At 41.6% G+C, this 18,492-nt stretch overlaps 1 protein-coding gene across 16 annotated transcripts in view; it reads right to left on the reverse strand.

Annotated features, from left to right (window-relative positions):
- Window positions 1–18,492, reverse strand: part of SVIL (supervillin) — a 137,470-nt gene that overhangs the window by 93,383 nt on the left and 25,595 nt on the right. For 3 of the 16 annotated variants that reach the window (XM_066991545.1, XM_066991541.1, XM_066991544.1), the window contains exon 1: window positions 10,556–10,677. In XM_066991545.1, coding sequence (XP_066847646.1) covers window positions 10,556–10,619 — 64 coding nt within the window. In that variant the 5' untranslated portion in view covers window positions 10,620–10,677. Of the gene's footprint in view, window positions 1–7,368; window positions 7,554–7,575; window positions 7,667–10,555; window positions 10,679–14,718; window positions 14,808–18,492 lie in introns of those variants that run through there. The other 13 variants (XM_066991550.1, XM_066991548.1, XM_066991546.1 and 10 more) reach the window with 10 other exon arrangements.

Here is an 18,492-nt window from a genome sequence, read left to right on the forward strand (position 1 = left end):
TTTGTAATGCAAGTAATTACCACGTGCTGCAAAAGAAGAGCAATTTGGAAGTGTTAATCAACCTGGAGCCGACTTAAACTCGAGCTACCCAGTACGTTCTGCAGTCAGGTTGCGTTTCACAGCCACTGAATAAAAGATGAATAAAGATCAAAATATTCTGAGGTACTGAACATTGTCAGGGTGCACGACATATGAGTGAAGTCATGTCGAGCACCAGCCATTTACGCCTCCTAGGGTGTAATCCCATGACGCAATACCCAGATTAAATCTCAGACTATTATCCCAGCACATCAACCCTGTCTGTTCCCAGCAGAGAGGTGACCCAAAGATCCTGTTTAAACTAGTCCATTTATCCAATCAAGACAGTGAAAACAAAAGCATGGGAGAACTTATCTAATAAATTCCCTTGGTCTTCCTTGAAACCAGCTCTAGGTTTCAGTCTCAAAGCCTGGTCTCTAACCCTTGATCTGTCTCAACCCCTGCTCTCACTCCTCTCTGTGCCTCTGTCTCCTTGAAATCCTGCATAAGGACCAAACGGCCTGCAGTGGCAGGCTGCTTGCTAAGCCAGGAAGACAAGCCAGGGCAACCAAGCCTAATAGTCCTCGCTTTATCTTATGTGTCTGCTGGGAGGAATGTGCATAGAGTCACTTTCTTTCCTGACAATTACTTCCACAGAATCGTGCTGTCATGATATTTCACTGTCTGCATACAGTCTCACATCATCATGGGCAATTGCAAGTCACTCATAAAAGTCTACTCAATTACTGGCCCTAGGTTTAACTTGGAAATACTCATCCATTTAATATTTCAGTAAGAAACTAGCAATTTCTATGCTGGCTTCAATCAAGTTGTGAAGTTTCTGAGATATCAAACAGAAGTCTTTGGTATCTGCACTTCAAAACTATGTCCTAGCTTTACTTTTACACCTCTTTTTACTTAAGTCCAAAGAAACCAGCACAGGCAGCATCTACGCCTCTGTAATTCAAGACAAAAGTTTATTTAAATCTCAAATGAAAGGTGCAGAACTGGCTAATTTCAAGTAGAAGGCTGTTCAGACCTAAGTCTCCACGATGCTCTTTCAGAAGCACGGAGCAGAGGCAAGTAGATAACAGGGCAATTTGAGCACTGGGCTAGGAGAAACAGCAGTAGGCTTGGCTCAAGAATCAACACTGTGTCTTAGATTAAGAGAGAAGTTCTCTTTGGCACAAGACATAACGTGTTGTCCTATCTGCCTTACTGTGGTCTGTTTAGGCCTCTGAATTCAGCAGACTGAGCCTGAAGAGAACACAGTATAATAGTGCCTGAGCTGTACACGTTTAGTGCTGACATTTCACCCGATGTGAAAGCAATGCAAGTCACTGAGGGATCTCGCAGTTCATAGGGCCCACGTTTTTTGTCCCTGCTCCTGCCTTCCAGCCTAAGCGGTGTTCCCTACTCGCTTGTCCTTCACTCTCACTTCCACATGGAGCACCTCTTTTCTCACCCCCACGTAACTCAGCACAGGCACTGGCAGAGCCATGGTGAGCAGGGCTGGGGAACCCATAGGGCTAGAGAGAAGAGAACAAAAAGCCTTCAGACAGCCGTTCCCTGACCTGTGTGGCCGGGGGGCAAACTGCGGCAGGTGGAGAGAATGGGTCAGGAGCAAGCTGGGGGATGACAATGGCCTGGAGGGATTCCTGAAGCAGTATTTTAAATCAGGGTTGTCACTTTCACTGTTCTCATCTGTAAGTCCAAGCCTTCAGCTGCCTAAAGCAGTCAGAAAACAACCTTGGTAAGCCTAGCCTTTAATATTTGCAAGGACATGACCCAGTAGGTGCGCTTGGGTATACCTAACATAGCTGGGCTTTTACTCATTGCTTTTACTAATGCAGCTGACAGTAGGAAAGAATGTTGCTGGCCTCACCAAATGGTGTTTGAACTGTCTAGGCATTTCTACAAGAAATGGAGAGACCTGAATTTCAAACTTCCCAGCCAGAAACCTGCACTCCTACTTCAAGTGACAGTCCTGAACAGCAGTCTACAAGCACAGGAACTGCATGGCAACTCTTGAACTCCCTTGTCTCAAGCTGGGCAGCTATGACGAACACAGGAAGTCTTACTGATGATTTTGTTTTTCTGCAATTAGCAATTGCTATAAATCCTCCTAGTTAACGTTTGACACATTACTAGCTCAGAGAACAAAATGTTGGACTGAAGTGTGCTGAGCAACCTCATGTCATATTTTCTCCTTTGACTCAGCCATTACAAATCATTATATCCAGCATATACTTATATGTATATATGTATACAATCCTAATATCCCAGTACATGATTAACACTGGAAAAACCTTACGGCTTTGAGTAAGTGCCAGGACAGATCATTTTTTTTCCTGCGCCCACCTAAACGGAACGCTTACATGTTAAGAGTTGTGACTTCATCTGATGACTGATCAGCAAAGACGTCCAGCCTCTGGTCAGAAGAGAAATGACAACGGCTTGCACGTATGGGAGTTTTCTAAAATTCACAACTATTCAAATTACCAGAGCTCCTCTTAGCTGAACACTTCTCTTTCTTATCTGGCACTCAGCATGCCACACATGAGTTTATGACCAAAGCTCTTCTGTTGAGCTCTGAGATACTTTGAGACAAGCAATTCTTTACTGCTGCTTCAAAGAACCTAACCTAACCCAGTGCTCCACAGATTTAGTATCTTGCTCCATCTCTGTGAGATCTTTGGCTGGACAGGTCGCTTCAAATGCACAGGGCAGGAGGTAGCGAGATGAAGACTTGGCATAGATTCCTACGTTTGATCCTCCTCTACCTTAGCTGGCACCAGCACTGTTAGCCTGCCTGGCTCTTCACTGCATCAACTTGCATCTGCTGAAAGCATCAATACATTCACATCAGTCTATTTACCCCTTTACAGACATGCCTTTTCCATACATATGTACACTTAAGGCTGCCTGATCCACACTCCCCAAAAATCTCAAGGAGATGTCGGTGATAGACTTACATATCATTTCAAAAAATTAAATTGCCTACATAAGTACATGTGGTTAGTTCAGTTAGTCATTCTTGCTCTGAAGGAAACAAGCCAAAGACCCTACTGCTTCCTAGAAACTTCAGCAAGGAAAAAAATACCAAAAGTTGTCCACACAGCAAATTTTTGCAAATAGAATACATTTCTCCTAGGAGCGTTGTCATTCACTACTGCTTCCATTACAAAATAACTGCAACCAGCTGAAGCACTATTCTAGATGATTGCTATATAAGCAAAATTGACAAAAAAAAACCTACTAATGGGTTTGTTCATTCCCAATACAATTGGTTAAGGATTACTGAAAGTACAATGTTCTTGAAGCTCTGCAGAGGTACAGAAACATTTTCCGTAACTGCTCAGTTCAGTTTTAAATGGCTGAGTAGCCAGACTCACCCCAGCCCAGAGACTAACGCACTAATTGTCAAAACATCAGTATCTCCACTATTTGCGCATATAAACTGACAAATGCATTTTGACAATATTGAAATTGAAACACGACCTCCAGCTATTCATGTCTGCTTGCCGAGAGGACCCTTCCTATCTCATTGTTGCAATTCAGCAATTTTCCACAGGGCTCAAGTTCCCACTGAAAACAACGTAACATTTGGATATTTCCTTACACTTTCGACTGTCCTTGTTCACTGCACAGTTTCTTCAGTTTCTTACCTGCACGCTTCAGTGGTATGCAACCTTAAAACCTTTGAAAATAAAAATAAAGAATAGCTACTTGTATTCACAAGGAATAGGAGAAAAAAGTGAAACCCAGTGGAGCTGGAACCTTGTGGCTGCAGGATTACCATTACTAACTCCTGGTTACCAATGGAGTGCCAATAGAGGACTGAGAAACTGCTTCCAGCAAGACCTCATCTTGTTTCCAGTTGGTACTTAGTGGAAGATGACATTGAAATACTGTCCTTTTGTCTCTCTCATATAAACAGCTGGGGCAATTACCTTTATAGCAGAGTTATTCTAGCTGTCTCAAAGGCTTAGTTCCACGTCTTCTCAGAAACAGCAAGACTGAAAAAGTCACATGTAAACCACATACCACCTGAGTACATCCTAGACCATTTTGTGCAGTTGTTTTGATTGCATGCTCCTTCCTTCTTGCCCAGCAAGCTCTCAGGAGACAGTGCTAGCTTTGTTTTATGCTGGGGAATATACAGCAATTTTGACCAAATCGAACACCGATATGATGGAGGAAGAATGAAATCCTGAAGGTCTTTGCTGACTGCCAACATTTTTATGGGTATAAGCCCCGAGGAACACGCTTGGCAGCCATTAACTCCACGGAAGCATTATTCCCTTCGCACAGGGCTTCAGCACGCAAGCTCAGTTCTGTGGGGAAATTACATATCTGCCTAATGCTCTGATGTAGCCTCGTGCTTTTTTGTGTGTTTGCTGTTGTTGTTTGTTTATAAAAGTACAGGGCCTTAGTTATTAATACACACGATGCTTTATGTCCAAGTTCATCGTGACGTTTGTTGTTTACCTGAAGAGAGACAACCCTGGAAATCCGAGTTAATTTTATCTGGTTATTTGAAGTCTGATTTTACTTTTTTTTTTAATTTTATTTTTTTAAACTCTGTAAACTGGCATCATTACAGCAAACAGGGACCATTTCATCAACTACATCCAGAGAAATCAGCAAATACTTAATGCATAATTGTTCTACCCTCTCTGCTGAAAGGCTCCCTTGAACATAACACCATGTGAGCAAGTGACATCAGAAGCATTTTTATCACCACTTACCCAATGCATTCTTATCTGCTTAAGGCAGATTCCAACTAGGACATGCTTTGCTCATTAAAAACCAGAGACCTTCCAATGCATCGGTTAACTCTAAACTGCCTAGCTGGGAAAGTAGCAAAACCAGGGAATTCATAAGGGAAGAGAACTTTGCCTACTGCTTCTCTTAAGAGCATACTATTGCCTTCCATTATGTCAAACGGAGGCTTCTGAATGGAGAAAAAGAAGCCTGTGTCTTGCGCAAGAAAACAGAGCAGGAACAGCGATGCCTCTGGAAAGTGAACAATCTCAGCCACCCTGTTCCTGCAAACTATTCCAGAGATTTTTGCCTCTTTAAAGTTGTAAGGAGATTGCCATGCACAAGAGCCAACAACTTGGAGAGCAAAAACGCACTCCAGCAGTGGCAATTTAAACTAAATGTGCTTGTGCAATTTTTAGTTATATTCATTATATGAAAGGCTTCATAGATAAGAGCCTGTCTTGTGAATCCATTCTAAGCATGGAAAATGACAATGTTGCATTTAAACAAACAAGAAAACAAATAAATTCTACACACTGTGGTGAACCGTTTGCTTAAACAAGTGTACTAAGACTATAAAAAGCTTTCAAACCACTTCATCAACATAAATCTAAACAAGACAGAAACCTCAGCTCATAATGCATTATGACGCATGCATTATAACACACATACCCTTTCCACACAGCAAACTGGCAAAAGACACCTCCAGCCTCTGCCTGAAAATGTCTCGGTCACAAATGGCTCAACACCACCCCCTCTGACTCTGCCTTGACTCACTGTGAAGGAGAAGTGTGTAGTCTGCAATTTCATTATTCCTTACCCTCTCTGGGGCTCTACGTACAATTAAATTTATGCTGTAATCTGTTTTCTCCATATAAAAAGCAAAGATGGAATAGCCAGATTAAAACTCCTTGCCTGCTCCCCACTACCTTTATTCCATTAACACTAACAAATAATAAGGAATTTGGGAAAGAAATACCAAATATAAAGCTGTAATCGTTCTGAGTAAAGCTCCTAGAGATCTGAAAATCTCCCTCACACTGAAAACTTCTGCCAAGAATGTCATTTAGCAATGCAGTCAAGACAAAACTGCATTAGAAGAGGTAGAACTAATGCTTAAATTGACTAACTAATCCCCCCGAGATACCAAGGAAGAATGTGTACCTGTTCCAAATATTTAAGCATCTGCTGCACAAAGAGAAGCTGATATTAGTACCTCTCATCAATCAAAATGTTTCCTGCATTACACCCGTTGTGCATTTCAGCCTGAAACCCAAGTTGAGGACTCCTGCTCTTGTGCAGACCCAGGGGTAGCCAACTTCTGGTATCTGATGTCTTTGTGGTCTGTTTCAAGGCCTTTAAGGCACTGACCTCTTCTAACAGGCTCACAGGAGCACAACACAGACATGCTAAAATGGTGGAGGAATTTAAGTCAACTTGCTTTCAAAGTGCAAACAGCAAAGAAAAAAATCTGATCATACAAAAAAGGATGGCTAGTAAAAATACTAATTTTATACTGGAAGCAATATAAAAATATTTTAAGTCAGGAGCAAATCGAAGTTCAGGTCTGTTATTCCAGACAAAAATTAACAGATAATCTGAAGGAGAATACTGATCCTGCAGGCTTCCCCCACCCCCCTGCTCGAAGGATTTGATCTCCTATAAAATCTACAAATAGAAATAAGTATTAAAATGGGTGTCTGCCAAGGCTCACTTAAGGAAGATTAAAAATATATATCTATTTTTTCAATAAACACTCCTTACACTAAAATGCAGAACAGAATAACGAACATAGAATTCCGAACAAAAATTCTAGAGCCATTTGTCAGACAAATACAGATTTGCAATCCAAAGAAAATGGATGATGGCCTTCCATTGCTAGCTCCTGAAAGGGGAATAGAGACAATGAGTAGAGCTATTTTTAAAATAGCAAAATTATTGGCAAGGACACTCTACTTGCATTTCTGGAGATTAAAACACAACATCTGGAACACCCTTGAAGCAAGAAGCCTCTTCTTTCCCCCCCGTCCCTCACTGCGCTCCCCCCTTTTAGCAGCTGATCCTGCTGCAGAAGCGGACGGTAAAGCAGTGCCAGTGACTTTCACCTGTTGTGTCCTGGTCATGTTTAAAAATAAGAAAATGTAAAGTTGGAGGAAGCTTTCTTCAGAACACCCCAAGAGTCAAACTATAACAGAGTTCTCTCATGTAACAGTATTCACGTATGTTTATAGTACTTCTTTAACAGGAGAAAATTACTACTGAAAAATTTTGTTTTTGTGGGTGTTCTTATAGCTGCCTGTAGTGCTGTGGCTAAGGTTAACGTATTAAAACTAAAAAAGAAAAAAGAGTCACCTTACACACAAACCAACCAGCAACAGCACCTTCCATTCATAGCAGAATGAACTCATCCTCTAAGCAAAACCACAAGAATAAAAACACAAAATGCCTTAAGGAAGGCCGAATGACTGGCATGCACAGGCTGGAATAAACCCACTCACATTTCAACCTGACAGAGCCTCAAATATTCTCAAACAACTGGCTCCAACGACTGCGTGCGCGCTCTCCGAAGGACATGCTACTTACTGCTGAATCCTGCAAAAAATCCACTTGTCTGCCTTTACACAAAGGAAGAGAAATTGAAGGTACAGATGTGGCAGCAGGGGGCAAAGTCTTCTCAGAATAGTTAGTAACAACTCCTGAAGCGCTCTTTAGCCAAAATTTTCATAATTCTTGTTTTAGAGAAGTTTCTTACTTCAGCTAAGGCTCCTTCCCAAAGGACTTAACACTCACCGCTAAGAAAACAGAAAAGTGACTTCACAAAGTTACCAAATATCAACACACAAGGCTGGCAAGTGCATGTGCAGTCAAGATGATTCAGATAAGTCAGATAAATTTAGAACAGCGCTTTCCTAAAAGCATGCGTTCACCAAATGCAGCAAATATGCAGGAGCTATATTCCAAGGGCTGATTCCAGACATTAGAGCAAAAAATTTATTAGGGAAAATCTCCTTTTAAGAGTTCGCTGCGATCTGAAGTCCTCAACAACGTTACTCCTCGATCTGCCTTTAGTACTTCCATCCATCCCTGGATTTATCCACAGAAAAAGCTATAGGCTCTCCAAGCTCAGAGGACTAAGCCAAATGCAGTGTGGCAACTTCACATAGGACCAACCTTTTATGGTTGGAACCGTAGAGCTTTGATACAGCTAATCTACCATAAATAGCTCTTGAAACTCAGAAGGATCAAATCAGCTGTTTGCAACAGTCCCAGCCTGTAGCTGCTTCCAATCCAATTAGATTGTCAACTCTACCTTCCAGCTTTCCTTTTTATTCCCCCCTCCCGTCCACGACTTTTCGAGTCCTGCTCCTGCAAGAAATTAAACGCTGCACAGACAAATGCAGCCGAATAAAACGTGTTTAATAAAAACTGAAACAAATGAGTAAGTATTCTTGCAATTATCTCAAGGAGCAGAAGTTTTAAAACAGCTTGAGCATTTGATGTCTTTTTTTTTTTTTTTTTTTTTAAATCAGCCCTGACTTGTAACGCAAACACGTGATTCAAAATAAGCAAACAGCTCTGAGAACAGTAAGCCCAGCTTTAAAAGGTTGGTAAAAAAACAAAGAAGATAAAACTTCATGGAACACTATCCGTGTCCCAGATTAAGGCACTGAATTGCTTGCTTATTTTTTCTGTAACTTAGACACAATTGTGAAACACTAGAACTCACTGTTATGAATTTTTATATTACAGTGTTTCCTTTCTGGTATTTAGAACAATTTTCCCATAAAGAAACCCTAACTTCGGAATACTTAAATAACTGGGAGCGTCCAAAACGCACATTTGCTACCAATACAAGCCAACAGATCTCCAAAAACCACCACAGGGACTACTAGAGCACAGTGACTGCCGAGAAATTAGTGCAGGGCCACCGCTGTGAAAGAGGATACCCGTTTGGATCCCGCGAAGCACAGATGAGCAGCATTATCTTTACGGTTCACTTCGCAGTGCAAAGGAACAGCACACAAGCATGTAAGCGTACATAAACAAAAGATGTATTTTTAACTACATATTATTGATGTCTCCCCATTAACTCTTTCCAAAACAAAGAGTTAAATTACTCCAGTACAGTGCAGGAACTCCAGCACTTCAAAGGGAGATGTGTCTTGGCTGTACAGCCTGAATCCATACCTCCTGGGACCACTGACACCCTGAACACTGCCAGAGCATCCTCCTATAATACTGGGCATAACATCTAGCATTTAAACATCGGTTCTTCTTGCACAAGACAGGAAGAAGAGGATTTCTAATTCCCAGTATTCAAACTGCTTCAAGAAGGGCCTGGAATTTGGCTCCTCTGGAAGCTAATCTAATGAAAAGGACAAAAAAAAAATCCATCATGGAAAATTCTGTATCCCTTTGTCAACTATCTGCCACCCTGCTCCTCTCTGAGCTTGTGTTAAATGTTATCACCTCAATTAAAGGACCTGGGTTTTAACTGCTGTGCAGAGTACGTAACACACCCTGAACACAGGAGGAGTCGCTGGTTTCCATCTTGCCTGCAAAGACGATGGATGACAAAGTAACTTCAATTAAGTGTGGGTGGGTTAAATGAAGAGGCTTGTGTTTTGCTCTAACTGTGCATGAAGAACCCAGCTGTGTCACTTTCTGGAAGTGTCAGAAAAGTCAAAGAGTTGGAACTGGGCACAGAGGGCTGCCCTTTAGGCCCTACTAAATGCCCAACCAAATTAATTCAGATGCACAGGGGACAGCGAGCTTTTCATTAGCGTGGAGTAAACCAAGCATGTGACAAGTAGATTAAACAGACCTGCAAGATCTGCCTGAATAAGTTTATCACTTTGAACACTGCTTGTAGAACTCGTCACATTATGCTGCTTCTGCACAGTGGTGAAAAAAGTAGCCGAACCCATTGCTGACAAAAGTTCAGTGGAGCTCTTAGAATGCAGCAAGCATGCCTGCAAGTGCTGAAGAGAAAGAGCAGTCGTGAGCACGCTGCCAGAGCACAAGTGCTGGCGCTTCGTGCCCTATCCATAACCATTTCAAATCTTAGGTCTTTTATTACTGAGGAATTTGAAGGATGTGAGTTATGACATGGGAACACACCCCCTCTCAAGGAGCAGGACTGGGATTCCTTGTTTCTTTCATACAAACCACTCCACATCTAACTGCTCGCATCCATTCCCCCTATCACACAGGGCACTACAGTAAAGATTTCACTTTTGCAGCTAATTTAAAAAAAAAAAAAAAAAAACAACTGCATGTGCTCTTTTCACACACACTTCCTTGGCTACAAACTCACAAAACAGAACCGACTGTCATGGCAATGCAGCATTTTCTTCCTCTCCACCACAAAATTTCTCTAAGCAGAGCAGAGGAAGCCACATCCAATATATTAAATCACCTCTAGCTCTTTAGAGCAAGTGTGAGATCTGGCTTGTACTGTACAAAGAGTATCACATCTCTTATCAAAAGAAAAAAAAAATGCCGTGCCCTTTTCAGGCCCCAGGTTCTGTCTCGGTGAACACAGAAGTGCACATGAACAGACACAACTTTGGTACCATGGTCTTGCTTTGCAAGATGAGTAACAGTCAAGACAAAACGCACAGTTTGAAAAGTCTGAAGTGAGCAAGCATGCATTCATTTAACATTTCAGCTTCCCAGTTTACAGATATCTTCTTCTTTTCAGCTGGGGATGGGAGGGAAGGGCAAGACTTCCCAGAAAAATCAAAGGCAGATTTAATGAGTGACTTACCAGCATCCATTGTCAGAATCATGACCCCACTTCTGCGTCCCAGGAAGCAGGAAGCCTTACCCATCCAGTGCGTGCGAATGACTCAGAAGGACAGCATGGCTTTGTTTCAGCTTATATCTTCCAGCTCATTCACCCCTCCTCCCTCTTGTGGGATAAAAGTGTTGCCTGTGCCTGACCACCCCCATTGGCTCAGTTCGGGAGCCACTCATTCAGCACACTCAAGTTGCTGTGAGAGCCTAAAATCAGCCATAGAGAAATTCTTACTGATTTTTTTTTTTAAACCCAGCCCCCTTTTTGTACTTGTGGGAGAACAAACAGTTCATTGTTTCGCTATCAGACACACGCTACAGCTGGTGGTGTTGTCACGGGGCCAAGCAATTGCCCGTGCTCGGAATCGATGAGGAGGTGGCCAGCCGGGGAGGGCTAGCATCAGCCATCCCCAACGCCAGGCACTGCCTGCCCGTGGAGGCAACGCCATGTGCCTTGTGTCAAAGCCTATGCCTTCCAGCTTCTCTTCAGCGCATCTATATACACCCCACAAACTGAGGATCTCATGGTTCGCCAGGGAGGATTTACCCTTCCATTTTATTTCTAAATAGGCAGAATGGTAAAGGGCCGCTGTCGCACACCTCAACTCCACACGTTAAACTGCAGTGAGGAAAGTCTTCTTTTTTTTTTTTCTTTTCTTTCGTTTAAATCTGAAGGGTTTTTTGAATGTAATAGCTAGGCTCTGCCCAAGGAATTTGGAAAGCTGCTACGATCTATTTGTGAACCACCACCCCAGTCAGATAATACAGCGTCAAAAAAAACCTCGCCACAATGCAAGTGAAACTCTATCTGATCAAGAGACATCTCAATCCTTTGTTAATTTCAATCAAACAATAAGACAGCCTAAAAAGTATGCACTTGGCAGGAGAGAAGGTAGAGGGCATTTGTTCCTTTCTGTACAATGCAATCCTCAAGAACTTCCAGTGCGACTTTGGGAGGCGAGTGCCTGTATCTCACAGGGCGAACTGCTGACAGACGTGGTATCTGTGCTTGGAGGTTCAACACACACAGTGAATGAAACGCTGGCCCTCTTCATCTTTTGATAAGAACTACCTTTTCTAAATAAAGCATGGACATATTAGGCTGCCATCTCGCCACGTTAGTCACCGCTAGATAACCTAAGATTCATAACTCCGCGATACGGCCACGAGTGTATTTTGGAAGTGTTGCTTGTGCTTGTTGAAATAAACAGAGCTTCCTCTCCTCCCATCCTCCATTTTTAGAAAAGGTATCAGTTGCAAGTCTCATACGCTAACGTTTGCAAAGGCACTAAAGAAGTTAGAATCCACAATTCAAAGAAATTAGCAGAAGCAGTATAATTACATCATCACTTCTCAGATTTCTTGACCTTCTCTTGCTGTGCATGACTTCACACCAACAGTCCTGAGTCACTGCAGTTTGAGGGAAACAAAATATTCCTAAAACCAAAAGTTTCTGACATTTTCAGTAGGACGCTGCAACAAAAACATTGGAAAGAGGCAGGGGTAATTCAGATTCTAGAAACAAAAGCAAAAGTTTTCAGTGAATGCAGATCAGGAAGCAGCTTCCTAGGTGAACAGACTGCTCCTCAAATACTTCCTACAAGGTTTTTGCTTTCAGAAGGGCTGTTAAACAAAATCAACTAGTGGTTTCATCTAAAGTTTACAACTCTCGAATTGCCAAGATGCTATTTCGTTGGCCATAATCAGTAGCTAAGGGCATTTGTCACCAACCCAAGCCATGTGCAGAGATGCACATTAAACTTCTGGGAATGACACGGGGCATAGCTCACTTCCTCACCAGCAGTCATCCATTTGAAGAGGGATGCAGCAGTATGGAAGATGCTTTTGCACTCTCTACCTACCCCATACTTTTTCACTTGGCATCATCTTTATTAAAAATTCACGACAATCTGGACAAACAAACAACAACAAAAAGGATTTAAAAAAAAATAAATCAAAGTTTTGAGTATTCCACTTCAAGCTGTGCAATCCCAAAGCCCGAGAGGATCTAGGTAGAAGATAACCGAAGACCAGTCCTTACCAACAAGGTAGAAAACAAACAGCGAGAACCCCACAGCCTGCACTAGGTACCAAGCTAACCCAACACTAACACGTTCATCCTCAGGCAAACTGAGTGTGAGTAATACTCACTGTCAGAAAATGCCAGAAAACTCTCCAGTCACCAAATACACATTTCAAGAAAACACTAGCGTATACTGTACAAGAGCAAACCACTCTCAAGAGGATGATCTTCCTTGTATGCTTGGCTTTTGCAAGAAGTCCAATACTACTGCTCTACAGCAGTAAATCACAGAAGTTCAGACAAAGTATTCTCAAATCGGAAAGAAGATTAAAAAAAACTTCTAGGTCAGTAGGAGATTGTGAGCTACAGCCCGGCATTACTGCTTAAACAGGCTACTTCTGCTCACTTTCGGAAAGCATACAGCTAATAGCAGATGTGAATATGCTCGTTCTAAACATTTCTGGAAGACACTTTACACAAATGCTTTTATTCAAGATTGTCAAGATTCAATACATTTTTTCATGACCATGCAAACCAGTTGTTTTTTTTTTTCAAATCTTGGTCAAGTTTCATTTTTCTACTTCAACTCCTTCCAACTTTTCAAGCTGCCTAGCATGTGTGAGAGGATAGTGACCACTGTCCCTACTCCTCCACTTGTTTTTAACATCTTAAAAAAACAAAAATGACAACAACAAAAAAAACACCATAGCTTTTGTTCAAATTTCCACTCTTTACGGCATGCTCTCCCAAGCCTTCAGAAGCTAGGAAAGGACCTTCTATCCCTTATTTTGCAGACACAAAATAGTGAGATCCTGATCATCTCCAAGAAATCACAACGCACAGAAACTACATAATTCTCAGAGCAAGATTAATCCCATGCACTACACAAGTAGTGGGAGTTGTCTTTATGGGAGGGACAGAACCTGATAGACACACACACACACACAAATAAAAATAAAAATAAAAATAAAATAAAAAAGGTCCCTTTTGTTCTTGGTTTGTGTGGGAAAATGCTTTACCACTTTCTGTGGGGAAAACAAGTGTAGTATATGTGAAAAATATGGCTGGATTAAACAGTACTTCAAGCTTTCAAATAACAGAAGGAGTTGAAATGTTCTTAAAATGATTTGTCCCAACAACGTTATACTTCCAGGGTGAGGTGAAAACAAAACGCATTGCATTTACATTCTGCATTGGTTTTGAGTTCCCCGAATAGCTGTCCTTTATAAAGGAAAGAATAGGTGCTACTGGTGAAGAAACATTTCTCTCCAGTAAGGGGGAAACAACAGCTGAAGGTGGAGGAGAAAAATTCTCTCATTGTGTCACCCCACTATTTGTTTCCAAATACAATGACAGCATGTGCCTATTTATAATTTTACCTTTCAAAAAGAATCAATTCCTCAGTGTCACAAAGCAGGAAGGACTCAAAAGCATAGCTCTGAGCATGACAAGGACACTAAATGAGGCTGGCATCAAAGTGCTCTACTGGTCACCTTCACAGAGCAGATCTTTGATGTCTAACACTATACACTCAGGTCACACAGCTGCAGCCTGCTCTGTGAGGCTGGACAACGTGTACTAGACAATCTTGCTCATTACAGAAGAATCTAGAAAGTTATTTAGATCAGAGTACATGACATAGAGCCATAAGGCCACATGTGGTAAGGGCGAGATTCAAGCACCCTAAGAGGCAAGAACAAAAATAACTGAATTAAGTCTAAGTTGCAAATATATCCTCAAAAATCTGAAAAATGAAGACCGTACAGCCTAGAGGGCAGGCTATAGACCTGCAATTAATTAACGTTACATTTCAAAGAATTGCCATTAGAATGGCTACTTATTTTAACATGCAACAATTGGAAGAGGGAGTGACAGAAGGTCTGGAAGAAGGGATCCATCCCAGTTGCCTGCTGGCTCTCAGTGCATGCTGAGGTGAAGTTTGGGGAACACCTCTTGTCACTTTCACATTGAATAACATTTCTTCTACACATACACAAGGAGGTACAGATGGATTCTGCTTTAAATGTTTTGTACAAACTCCAGAAAAAACAAATGACTACAAAAAATAGTTCATGGTTCAGATCTACACATATTCTTCAGCACACACTCACCTTAAATCCCAGTCATCCAGGTCTGACTCTCAAGGTGCATCTGCATTACCATGTCCAAGTGGCTCACAATCCAAAAGGCAGTCCTCCTCCTACAAGAAATAAACACAGAAAAGTATGGGTAAGAACCACAAATGCACATCCCAGGATATGAAAACAACTTTAGAAATACTAGGCAGTTGGACAAAGGGTTGACTACATGGAAGAGAGCGGTTTAGAGTATACAGCTACCTCATCCATTCATATAGACAAGATTGCCGCCACAACCAACAGCACTTTTCAGAGCCTATCTATTGATGTGCTGTAGCTACATTCACATGGAAAGAGAGGTTTTGCAAGTTTAGTAGGAACCTCAAGGAACCTGACCCTTCAGTTACTAAAGTCAGAGCCTTTAACTAGACACGTTCTTGAACTAACTATTTAAAAACTGAGCCTTTACTTAACAACCTCACAGAAAATAGTCTGTATTACACCTTTCAGTAAGGTCATGTGGCACTGAAGATGACAAGACCACCGTACATCTACCAGAAGATTACTATTTTTAAAATCCAGTCTTAAACACCAATGGATACAACTGGAAGAGCCATAATAAACCATCTCCAGGTCTGCCTGTAACACAAACTGCTTTCCCACAGGGTGACCTAGCCCAGGTGTGGTGATTCATGTTGATGAAATGTTCAATTCAGGTTGTTTCAACCTAGATTCACTATCCTGGCACTACATTGTCCTTAAAGATGCCAACCCCTTGAACTCACAAACCCACAGTAATCAACTACTCAAGGCTTGCTACTGTATTCTCTACCACTGATGAGGCTGTTTCTTCCCACAGGGAAACAAACAGAGCTCCAATGCAGACGGAAAATAGTCCATGAAATATTATAATATTATATATTACATAATATGAATAGTCCACAAAATAGTACCTGCTGTTAAAGAGATTATTGTCTCCCCCTTGCAACAACCAGCTGCAAAAAACTTATTTTTACTCTTGCAGGGTGAGATTCAGCTCACCTGCATGGTATTTTTAGGTGGCAAATATACCGCTCAGGTCTTTCACTTTCACAGCTGCTTCACTAAACTTCCTTTTTTAATCTAATAAGAGGCACCAAATGACATCATGATATCCTGAGCAACCAGAGCAACAACTGCTAAGAGCAGCCAGATCGCTGCTCTGCCTCCACTGCAGCTGCTGAACATGTCAGATGCTAAGAACAGCATCTAGAGAAGAGGTCACAGCGTAAATAATTCATTGAAAAGACAAAAAGACACACAACACGAGCTTTGCTCGAGCTTGGAAAATATCTGAGTTTAGGAGGCAAACAAAACCCCAGATGTAGACTACCTTAGAGCCTATGGGAACATTTAAGGGAGCAATTCAGCCCGCTCCGTAATGTCATGCAGCTGTTCATACATGTTAACCAACTGAGTTTTTATGGCCTACCCACATTTATCTTTGTATTTCAGATAGGAAACTGATCTAAAGTTCCTTGAATACGGTAAACCACAACCTATTGTTTGCCCATCTCCAGCTTTCTGAGGAACGTTCCTCTGAGGTGAATGAATGGCAGAGGCTTGCTGTCCTCAAATAGACAAGCCAAGGGTTTGAAAAGCAATAATAGTTTCAGTCAACTACTTCAAGGGTTTCCTGGAAGTCATCATGAGGTAGGAAGAGATGACATTTATAATGCACAGAATGTATTAAACCTAGTCTGTGCTAGCACTGCTCCCCTGGTGTATTTCATTATTTCTTCTGATTGGGCAAATGCTACGTTTGTGTATTGGCACAAAACCGAGAACATAGCACTGCAGTTTCGAAGGCCTGTATCTCTGAGGCCTGATTAAGTCTGTCCTTGCAAAGGGACCTTGAATATCCAGTGTGAGTTGAACTATCTTGACAGATTTGGGGTGGGTGGTTTTATTTATTTATTATTTTTTTATATTTGCCTATGTCACTATATTCTGTGAATCCTTCTTAGCGTCTGAAGTCTTACAAGAAGTTTTGGCAAGAACAGACAATGAGGCTAGCACAAGGCCCAAGAAACAGAGCAACTAGCAGTGAACATTTGAGATTGCAATCAAAATGTGAGAGCTGGAAATTGAATTCCAACCTTTTAAAGCCTGACCTTGGCTGTGATTTTCTGTACTCTGTCCAGTTCATCTGAGAAGTGTCTGGCGGGTCACTCGAACCACGTATCTGACAACTTCTGCATTGTGAGAGCTTAGAACAAAAGCAGGAAAAGGCACTCCAAATACTAATTTTCCCTTTCTGATAGACTCCACTTTGTTACATACTTCATGGCTCCTGGGATTCGACAGCATATTATGAAGAAAAGACAGACACCAACTCATTATTTGGATGCTGGATATTGGGACTTAGGAAGACAGGCTAGTGGGTAACTGCTTCCACTTAGCCACAAAGACACATCATTTTTGACCAAGAAAAAGAGCCAAACTTCCAGTTTTTCTAAACAAAGATTATCCCGGATGTAGATAACAACAGTATTTGCTTGGATTTATCACCCAAAAGCAAAACCATGAAACGGTGCCACTTTGTACACAGCAGACAGAGCTATACCTGCTCTGTAAGAATCCACAGTGACCCGTCGGGTTATCTATAGGGTGGCCGCATGACAGATACGACAGCTTCTCTTCTTTAAAGAGCCTCCTAGTTCTGGAGTTCTTACATGCAAAATGGACTTTAAAGAGTCCTGAAACAAGGTTAGAAATTTCAAGTGAGCTTCTGAAGCACAAGAATTAATTCCAACGCAGCCTTTAATACCAGGTTTAAATAATGTCTCACTGTGTCTGTACTTCATGAACAACAAAAAAAATGGGCTTGGCCTGGTGGGAGGTGTCCCTGCCCATGGCAGGGCGGTTGGAACTGGGTGGGCTTTAAGGTCCCTTCCAACCCAAACCATTCCATGATTTTATATATATATATATATATATATATTTATATATATAAGCATATATATTATATTTAGGGCTATTATATTATATATATAATAGCCCTAAATACGTTTTCATTAAAAAGGTGAGAATTTTTCTAATCAATTGCTTATAATCAGGTCTGCTCCGTTCCTCAAAAGGACTTTGAAGGGCTTGTGGAGTTTATGCAGTGTGTTTTCACCAGATAAACTTTTTCTCTGCATCCCTCCAATGTCAAAAAGGACAGGAAAAGGAAAGAATTTTTTAGGGAGTTTTATTTATCGACTTGTATCACATTGTTCTGCAAAGCCTTCCTCTTCTCAGGCTCTTCAAACGCCATCCAATTAAGTCTGAGCACACAAAACTTCTTAAAGTTGTTTTGATAAGTCACCATTCTGCAAAGCCTTGGTACAGCTTCATTTCTCACAGAGAATAAGAAAATCCAGACTGGAAAAACCCGGCGGAGAGGCAGGGGACCCAGCAAGTTTCCCGTAAAGCAAGAAATCCTCAGAGGGAGCCCAATTAAAGCAGTGCCTAACACCTCTTCCACACTGTCTGAGCTGAGGTGCCATCCTTCTTCGTGCTTCACAAGCACGCAACAAAACATACCAGGCAGCAGCCAAGTGCAAAGGAGATTTTCAGCCTGACGGTTATGCTTTTACAGCATCCCCTTTGCTCCCCCACCACACCAAAAAGAAAGATCACAAAGATGTTCATGGGTCCGGGTCTCTCAAACACTGGGAAAATATCTTAAGACCAGCAAAATTCAGCTCTGTCTGCACTCACCCCCTACATTGGTCCTTGCCCATTTTTTCTTGCTCTCCAGTCATTCTGGAAGAACCCAATGCA

This window comes from Anser cygnoides, chromosome 2 (genome assembly GCF_040182565.1).
Source record: "Anser cygnoides isolate HZ-2024a breed goose chromosome 2, Taihu_goose_T2T_genome, whole genome shotgun sequence".
In the NCBI taxonomy this organism is placed as follows: domain Eukaryota; kingdom Metazoa; phylum Chordata; class Aves; order Anseriformes; family Anatidae; genus Anser; species Anser cygnoides.